Here is a 10,265-nt window from a genome sequence, read left to right as displayed (position 1 = left end):
ATATAAAGAAAATGTATTTAATGTATCATTTGTGTGTGTGTATGTGTGTAGTGTGTCATGGTAATGATGAGAATTTATTGCTAACAGGACAGAACTAGATTGAGGGAAAACTGTGGTTATCTCAGTATCTATGAAAAACCACTTACTATTAAACCCATTCCTGTTCTGTCATTCTTATTCATTAAGATTTAAAAGATGCCAATTTACATAAACTGGTGGTTTGAATGCGAATGTCCCTCATAGGCTCTGAGTACCTGGATATTTTGTCCCCAGTTAGTGGCGCTGTTTTGGGAAGTTTTAGAAGGTGTGGCCATGCTGGAGGAAGCACATCACTGGGAGCAGGCTTACAGAGTTCTTAAGCCTTGCCAGATCTCCAGTTCTCTCTTGCTTCCTGTGCCTGCTTGAAGATGTGAGAGCTTAGCTTCTACTCCTCCTCCAGCCACCTATGCCACCACACCTCCCCACCATGATGGACTCTTGCCCCTTTGGAACCATAAGCTAAATAAGCTCTTCCTTTGTCTAAGTTCCCTTGGTCATAGTGTTTCTATCACGGCAACAGAAAAGTGACTAATACACATAACAAATACTATCTACCTCAAGCAACAGGAAAAATGACACGTAACCTTTGAAGGCTAGGTGTGTACTCAGCCACATTCAGATGTACAAACAAACATATACGCTACCTTCATTAGTACTCAAAAAATATTTTCAAAGTTTTATTATTGAAATTTAGTGGGAAAAATAAATTCTAATTGTAACTCTCAGAAATGAGCTTTTTATCATTTACAGATAACTGCTTAATTAAAAAATTCTAATATAATCAATGATACAAACTAAGCTGCTAACAAAATAAATACAAATGAATTTTCTTGATACACCAATAATAACCAGCCAAAATTTTAAAAAATGGCTTTTCTTACCATAGTAAGTCAATTTGAAAATAGAGCATAACAAATTAGAAAATAGGAGAGGGCTTATAAACTAAAAATGTAAAATAAATACAACTAAAATGAATCAAAAGCAAAATAAACCTGTCTGAGCATATCTCTCACAGGCACTCCCAAGTGGGGACACAGCCACATTTAGATACAGAAACATAATGCTTCCTCTAAGAAATGCATACATTTACTATCAACCCACCACAAATCCCAAACTTTTTAATCTTTATGATCTTTGCCAAAACAATCTCAAGTTCCTCTAAAATGATAAATAAATGAAATTACCATAGAAAGCTATGAAAAAACTAGGGCGTTTGCATGACTGGGTGTCAGGCATACACTATAAAACCATTCAGATTTAACAAGGCAGAACTGATCCATCAAAGAATGTGCTGCAGAAAACTGACTCCAGCTACAAACACTCAACACATGATTCAAACTATGAGATTACAATTGAGACTGTCAAGGCAAAAGATAAACCACTTTTTTAAAAGTCCTTAGAATTCAGTATATAGTATTAGCCTCTGAATGAATGAATGGTAACATGCATGTCCACTTCATACTCTAAGCACACAACAATATTCTATAGGACTAAAGAGGTTGGTATTGAAATAAGAAATTAAACCTAGCCGGGTGTGGTGGCACACGCCTGTAGTCTCAGCACTTGGGAGGCAGAGGCAGGCGGATCTCTGTGAGTTCAAGGCCAGCCTGGTCTACATAATGAGTTCCAGGACAGCTGGGGCTACAGGGAGACCCTGCTTCAAAAAGTCAAAAAAAAAAAAAAGAAAAGAAATTAAACGTAAAGCACATGCGAGAGTAATGACCGTGTGCTATGAAAACAGCCTTTCACATACCTAACATTGAAACAGTGTACAAAGAGTGACAGTCATGTGCCTGAAGAGGCACATAATAAACATGGCCAAAAGCACTGACATGAAAGGAGCAATGTGCCAAGCAGAAACTTGATATAAAAGCACTCAGATGCATACTACATTGCACTATATGTGACCTAAGCTAGAGTTCTTTAACATTGGTGAGAAACCACAAATTTTTAAATAAAGAGTGTCATCAGGCAAGACATGAAAAATGAAGTTATATAGGCAGAAAGTGTATCGCTAATAATCAAGATACAGTAAACCAAGAGAGGCTGGCATGGTGGCACACACCTGTAATCCCAGCACTTGGGAGGCAGAGGCTAGAAGATCAGGAGTTCAAGGTCATCCTCATCTAAATATCAAGTTCGACGCCAGCCTGGGTTATGTGCAGGAGACCCTGTCTCCAAAGAAAATAAAAAAAACAGCAGCTGTAGGCACTGGGTTCCATTCTTAGCATTGAGTTTTTGCAAAAGAGTAGGAAATAAACAGGAAACCACTGAGATCTTTCAAGTTAAAACTGCTGATACCGACTATGGTGAGGAGAACTGAGAACACATACAAGTGGTTGGGGCAAACGAACATGAACTTTTCCAAAGAGGATGTTAACTGTGTCTAAAACCTTGAAAGTGTGCACAACAGTAGTTTAAAGTTAGAAAACAGAAAAAATGTGAAAAAACTTATAAAATGCCATTTGTTCCATCACAGCTTATAACACCTGTTACAGTCACCTTTAGTCACAAACCAGGCACAAAATTGTGGGTACTTTTTACAAGACATAAAGAACAGAACTGGAGTAAAGAATCTAGAGACCAAGGGAGCACCAGTGCCCACTCGTCTCTTCAATAGGCTAATGAGCAGTCGACTGCAATCCGGCTGTCAACCCCGCCCTGCCTCCTGCTTCTTCTCTTCCTGCCCCTCTCCAGACTCCTCCACATGGGCTGGTTTCAATTCATTCAACCGTCTTGTTCCTGGCATCTTTCATATTGCTGAAGCTCAAAATTCCAGCTCCGTGGCACCACAGCTCCATGGCACTGATCAAAGAATCCTCAGTATCTGTTCTCACTCTTATTTTCTTAACATGCTTGCATGCGTATGTGTGTGTGTGTGTGTGTGTGTGTGTGTGTGTGTGTGTGTGTGTGTGTGTGTGTGAGCGCGCGCATGTATTTGGAGGGTTCGGGGGGTGTTTTTACAGGGAGGTTTACCTTAATCCGGGGAATGAAATCCCTTTAGAATGTTGGGCTGTGCCTGTGTGAAGATGTGTGTGTGTGTGTGTGTGTGTGTGTGTGTGTGTGCGTGTGCGTGTGCGTGCACGTATTTTAAGGGATTTGGCCCAGGTCAGTTCTCATATGCAAGCCCTGGTTGTAAGCCATGGGCTGGCTAACCCTGGGCTTATGCCAAATCCAGGGAGCATGGGCAGGGCAGGCATCATGGCATTAATGACACTGAGGCACGAACAGATGCACACAGAATCCTGAAACACACAAGTGTCCCTCCCAGAATACTGGAAATCACCTATGTTCCCCAATAGCAGCAAGCTGGCTAACAGATCAAACCACACCAACAGGACAAAGAAACAGTACAGTGTATTGAAACATAGAAAACATCAGATGATCCCAGTGAAGAAATACAGGCAGCACAATTATAGCTGTTCCCAGTTTTCTTCTAAAATTGCTACAATAAGCATAAATTTCTCTTACAGCCAGAAGAGAGCGGCCATGTACTTTCGTATAGCACTTTCCAAGTTATCTTTGCTTTCCTTTGAAGTAAAGAACGTTTAGGTACCTTTCCAGTAGCACACTTTGTGCCTTCATTCACCATCCCTGGGTCTGGAACATCTGATCCCAGCTGGAAATCCACACCCCAACATGTGGTGCCTCGGCTAGGCGTCTGAATGATAGAAGGCACTATTCCAAACACTGGCATCTCCTGTACATTTTCACACTGAAGCTTTCCACACAAGGCATTCCTATCAAGCAAGAAAAATAATGTAAACACAATGCATCCAGTGTACAGACAAAAAATGTTTGTATTTTTATGTAAACAGTATTTGCAGTTACTTGGCTGAAGGGAACAGACAACAACAACAGTCAAAGCTGCTCTCCTTGAATACAGAAGGAGAGGGTAGAATGCAAACTGCCAGGGTGGGGCAGGCAGCACAAAGATTTCTCCCAGGCCTCTTACCTCTTCACTGTCTATGCCTTAGAAGAGTCTAACTATTTAAGTTGTTGACAAATATGTAGTTTTATAAATGGGACTGAACAGGAAAAATACATAAACGTCAAATACACACCAAGTAAATAAAAACTTTAAAAGAATATCATCTATGTATTGGAAAGGAAGACACATGGCTCATGCGTGTGAATGTATATACACAGGTAAAGGAAAATTTAAGAAATATGTCTGGATGTCAGAACATGGTTAGTTCCTCCAAAGTTTTCTACATTGCATGCATTTTCTATGCTAAGGATGTGGTAAAGAGTGATAGTGATGCTGATGACAACCATAGCTACCTTGCATAGCACAACACCCATCAGCTCATTCGTTCTCAACAGCGCTTGAGAAAAGGAACCCCAGTTATCCCATCTCACATGAGGGCTATGTGGGGTAAGTCCTTTGCTCAGCCGCAGAGCTGTTAAGTGGGTTAAGGTCTCTAACTTCAAATATGCATCCTTTTTGTTTGTTTAAGAGAAACTTTATTGATTTAAGAATTTCATACAATGGATTTTGATTATATTTGGACCTCCCCCATCTCCACCCTAACTCTACCACACCCCCAACACACCCCTGACTTTGTCTCCTATTAGTAAATGAAAAACACCACCCATCTTACATAACACCTCTGAGCTAGGTGCTAGAGGAATTATATTTCATTAGTCTGTCATCTGTAATTCCTACACCGAGGTGTGCCAAAGTAAGGGGCCCACTCCCTTTCCTTCGCATGTGGTTTTAAGTCAGAATATGCCCAGATTTCTTGGAATGGGATTTTCACTCTTAATTTCTGTTTCTCCTACACACTGCTTAGGAATGCCAAATGTGCATTCTTAATCATTACATTATTGGCCTTGCAGTACCATCAAATTTCTCAAATGAGATTTCTAGGAATTTGTACATTAAACAATGTAGTTTCAACATTTTCCAACAAGATAATTATGAAAGTATAAAACCTAACAGGGCTAAAAACAAGGATGTGTGTCGGCACTGGGGAGGCTGAGGACAGCCTAGGCCACAAAGCAAGACCCCATCTCAAACAAACAAGCTAAAGAAAACAAACAAGGACACGGTCTGTTCGCCAAGCTGCCTTCAAGTCTGTAGTGGTCCACTTAGCCCAAGGTTTTACCTTGATTCATTCCACCAGCTACTTAATTCTCACTTATTAATCTTTTCTTTATGCCACCTACACTTCCATTCCATCGACATTTAATAGTCATATTCCAAGTACTACGCTTACCACAGAAGACAGCACGTGTCACAAGCCTAGCCTAGTAAGGAAAGTGAAAAGCAAGCGATTATAAAGAAGTCACACTGTGGCAAGTACTACAGAACACTCCAGAAGTAATGATGAAAATACAATGATAGAAAATGATTCATACTAAAATAACAATCTGCCTATTAGCAAACTGAAAACATGCAACACAAAAGTTTACAAAAAGAAAAAGAAAACAGATTCACAACCAGAGCTGAAAGTCCATTAGGCATCTCTCAGAAAGTGAATGATCAAGCACACAGACCAGCTCCAAAGCTAGAGAACATCTGATCAAGACTACTAACCAGGATTATTGACAGGAAACGCAACAACCGAGGGTTCACTCATCCGTCAGCTTCATAGGAAACACTAACCAAACAAGCCACGGGCCAGGAAATAATACACAGCACGGTAGAACTAAAGTCATACAGAGTACATTCTTTCTTAAATGTATTATTATTCATCTATTGTGTGCGGAGTACATGTGCATGTATGTGCATGTGTTGGGGCGTGTGCACATGTATGCATGTGTGTGCAGGCTAGAGGTCAACAACGGTTGTACTCCTCAGTTGCTCTGCCCTTTATCTTTTGAGACATGGTCTCTCACTGAACCTGGAGCTCACTAATTGGCTAGACTGCTGGTCAACGAGCCTCAGGGATCTTCCAAGTCAAGATTACTGGTGCACATGCCCACTCCTGGCTTTATATGGGTGTCGGAGGTACAAACTCAGACCCCTGTGCTTACAGTCAGCTCTACAGACTGAGCTACTTCAAGCCCACAGAGCATTTCTTCGTAATGAAATTAAACTAGAAAGCACATTTAGAAAATAACATACTTTTAACAACTCAGGAGCCAAGGAAAATCATAGTGTAAGTTAGAAAATGTTATGAACAATAATGAAAATACAGCACATCAATTTTATGAAAAAGAGGCACTTGGCATTAAGAACACCTGTAAGAGGGGACAGAGGAGATGGTTCAGTGGATAGAGCACTGGCTGTTCTTACAGAGGACCCAGGTTTGATTCCCAGCACCTACATGGCAGCTGACACCCTCTTCTGACCTCTGGGGACATTGCATGACATGGGTGCACTTACATACACATAGGCAATACACTCATACACATAAAATTAAAAAATTGAATTTTTTTTTTAAAAAAAAGAACATCTGTAGCATCATCTGCTGTGTTAGGAGAGTGGAGGAGGTTTTCCTTAGGCAAGTGACTAAAAGTGGGGCTTGAACAATGAGAATTCATCAAGCAAAGAAGAAAACAGAAGGTGCAGCAGGCCTGTGGCAGAAAGCCACATGTAGCCAAGCACCGCCCAGGCTGAAGTACCTCACAGAGGTGGCCGATGAAAGAAGGGGAAAGATGTGGGAAAGAAGGGGGTTGATGAAGAGGACATTCTACACAAAGTAAGGAAAGAGGTGTCGTGAAGAAAAAGGGAGTGTCAACATGACTGAAAACCACAAAGTCAAGGTGTAGGAAGACCCACGCATGCTACCAGAGTGAGCTGCTGCTTCGCACCAACAGCACCTTCTACAGCTCTGAGCTCGAGCAGTGACTACACACAGCATGAGCACCATTCCACACGGAATGCCGTGGTGAGCATGTACAGCACACAAAACGGAAGTGGAAGAAACACACTAGAATTATATGCGTTCTTACAATTTTTATACTATTACCTTTTTTACAATAATTATAAAAATAAGTTCTTTTACATTTATTTAGAGTGTGTGTGTGTGTGTGTGTGTGTCTGTCTGTCTGTCTGTCTGTCTCTGTGTATGTCTGTATATGGTATATGTGTGAAGGTCAGAAGACAACTTTCAGGAATCAGTTCTCTCCTTCCAACCTGGAGATTGAACTCAGATCACCAGGCTTGGTGAGAAGCACCTTTGCCTCCTGGCGCCATCTCACCAGCCCACAGAAATAAAAGTTGCAGTGCATTATTTTAAAATTATATATGGTTAGGGGGCTGGAGAGATGGCTCAGTGGTTAAGAACACTGGCTGTTCTTGCAGAGGACCCGGGTTTGATTCCCAGCACCCATATGATGGCTAACTACTGCCTATAACTCCAGTTCCAGGGGATCCAACGCCGCCTTCTGACCTCCGCAGGCATTGGGCATTGCACAACACAGGTGTACTTACACACATGCAGGCAACACACTCATACACACAAAACAAAAATAATAAAATATCTTTTAAAAATAAAAAAATTCAGCCAGGCATGGTGGCACACACTTGTAGTCCCAGCACCTGGGAGGCAGAGACAGGCAGATCTCTGTGAGTTCAAGGCCAGCCTGTTCTACATAGTGAGTTCCAGGACAGCTGGGGCTACAGGGAGACCCTGCTTCAAAAAGACAATAAAAAAATTAAAATAAAATAAAATTAAATAAATTCGTACAGGGTTAGATAAAACAGTGGAAGTCGCGATTAACTGCCAGTATCCTTCATGTTGGACTTAGCAACAGTCGTTCCATGAAAGAGTATTCAGTCAGGAATCTTACTGAAGAGCACAGATAAAACAAAGCCGGGTTCCAAACCCACTGGATTTCACGGCCGACATGCACAGAAATGAATTGCTTTTCTTGTTTTGTTCCTGATACAGAGCCTCCCCAGCCTGGGCTGGTCTGTGCTCCATGTGAAAAGTTAACCACCTGGAGGGGGACAGCAGTCCCAACAGCAGGAAGAGACTTGAGGTGACCGGCCTTCTGCCTCTCACCATCCTCTGGGCCCTCACCTCTACTTACCCAGTGGCACACTTCTTGTATTCACTGCCAGAAAAACCGCAGTTGCCAAATCTGTCGCCTTTAGAATTCACTTCAATGAAACAGTCTCTTGGGGCGGCCTTGGCTTCTGTAACAGTGAACATGTCTGAAGTTATGGTAATTTCACTTACAGTAATCCCTACCGTACTCTACACGTCTGTACCTCCTTCTGAAAGCTCCAGGCCTTGTGTACGCGACACTAATTTTACATTTCACACGTAACAAAGAAATGTAAAGCTAAAGTTCAGATTGTAAGTCTCAGACTGAAGTGCTCAGACCCTCTAACAAATGCCAGTAAGTGGTAACTGCAATGAAGCCCCACACACAGTGTGATGGCCAATGTTTCTAACTTGACTGAACTGAGAAACACATAGATTCGTGATGCCCATCTGAGTATGTGTGAGGTGTGTCCAGAGATGGTAAGAGGCTCATCTCCACTGGACCCATCAGGCCAGTAAGAGACTCAATATATGATGGGATGACTGGGAGGTAGGAAAGTAGGAGCTGGGGCCTGGCTGGACAAAGCAGCCACTGGAGTGTACCCTGGAAGTGGTGCCTTGCCTTGTCCCTCCCTGCACCCCTCCCTTTCTGTCTGCCACAGAGTCCCATCATTATGACTTTCTTCCCATGTGCATGGGGCCAACAGACCATGGACTAAGCCACTCTGAAATCAGGAGTCAGTTAATTTCCCTCAGTTCCCTCAGGTAACTGGTCACGGTTATGCAAAAGTAACTATGACAGGAGGTCACAGGTGTGTAGGTTACAGCGTGGTTTGCAGTGCAGGTCTGCAGTGAGTTCTCTCAGTTCTCACACACCCGCTGCTCCAGCTACACCAGTCCTGAAAACTAGTCAAATACCATTTTGTTTTTTCATTTTCTGTATATGGATGCTTCCTGTGGATGCTCCTACTAAATAGAGGCCTACAACAAATGGCAAGGTGTCAATCCACTCTCATCTTCTTAAATATATCACTTAATATTCATTTTTTCTACCTAAAAACTATTATTCTCACCTAAGAATACTTTGTTAGCATTTCCAAGTCAAACTGCCAATCCTTCCTCCCCTCAAGTGATGTCCACACATCTGTCACACATGCCTGAGACAATGCTACGTTAGTTTTAAAGAAGATGAATGTGAGGTAAAGGGGACAGCACAAGATACAAAGAGCAAATAAGATGAACACTGCACTCGGGCAAGCTGCCCAAGATAAACGACACATGACAATATCCCCAGCCAAGACCTTGGAGGAACAGTTATAAAAATTCCAGATAATGTACAAGAAAGATAACTGCAGTTCCTTCATTCCTAGGCTTTGCAAACCTTTATGAAAGTATTTTTGCTAAGTATCAGTACTTACCTCTTTAAAATGCCTGTCTTTAATTACTCTGTTAGTCTGGAATAATCTGCCTAGCTCAAAAAAAAAAAAAAAAAAGCATCAAAGGCTGATAGAGCTCCCCGTCCTGTCCTATGACTAGACTTATATAAGACCTATTCATTTCTTTTCTACTTTTCAGTTTTTTGACACTGGGTCTTGACACACAGGCCAGGCTAGCTTTAAACTCCTGATCCTCCTGTCTCAGCCTCCTAGTGTCAGTATTAAGGCATGTACTAGCACACTGGGCCTTAGTTCCCATTTGCCCATGAGAGTGCCCCCTTTAGTTCCTATCTCACCACTACAAATTTTTTTTTTTTTAATTTTTAAAAAAAGGTGTATTGGAGGCTGGAGAGATGGCTCAGTGGTTAAGAGCACTGGCTCCTCCTGCAGAGGACCAAGGTTCAATTCCCAGCATCCACATGGCAGCTAACAATCATCCATAATTCCAGTTCCAGGGGATCCAACACCCTCTTCTGACCTTCACGGGCATTGATCAACATGGGTGCACTTACACATGTGCAGGCAATACACTCATACACATTAAATAAATAGATAGATAGATGATAGATGATAGATAGATAGATAGATAGATAAATAAAATATTTAGAGAAAAAGAAAAAGTGTATTAGCAGAAACTAGAAACAGTAAGAAATCTGGACAAAATCAGTAACTCTAGCTTCAAAGATTCAGTATCACATCCAGTACCACACCCATGACTGCTCCACTTACAAAATAACAGAAACAAAAATAGAAATAAAAACAAAAGAAACAAAGAATTGTACCAAACCATCTTTCTCCCTCGCTCCCTTTCCCTCCCTTCCTTCTTCCCTCTTTTCCTCCATCCTTT

General features: G+C 41.7%; 1 protein-coding gene across 1 annotated transcript in view; it reads right to left on the bottom strand.

The window, feature by feature from the left end:
* Positions 1–10,265, bottom strand: part of Adam9 (ADAM metallopeptidase domain 9) — a gene marked incomplete at its 5' end in the record, with an annotated part of 113,694 nt that overhangs the window by 31,096 nt on the left and 72,333 nt on the right. Inside the window, 2 exons of the mRNA XM_008843363.3 lie at positions 3,596–3,779; positions 8,026–8,131. Coding sequence (XP_008841585.1) covers positions 3,596–3,779; positions 8,026–8,131 — 290 coding nt within the window. The remainder of the gene's footprint in view (positions 1–3,595; positions 3,780–8,025; positions 8,132–10,265) is intronic.

The sequence above is a fragment of the Nannospalax galili genome, unplaced genomic scaffold, assembly GCF_000622305.1.
Source record: "Nannospalax galili isolate Female #2095 unplaced genomic scaffold, S.galili_v1.0 scaffold1871, whole genome shotgun sequence".
Lineage (NCBI taxonomy): Eukaryota > Metazoa > Chordata > Mammalia > Rodentia > Spalacidae > Nannospalax > Nannospalax galili.
The sequence above is the reverse complement of the archived record's forward strand: the minus strand, read 5'-3'. Positions and strand labels throughout refer to the sequence as shown.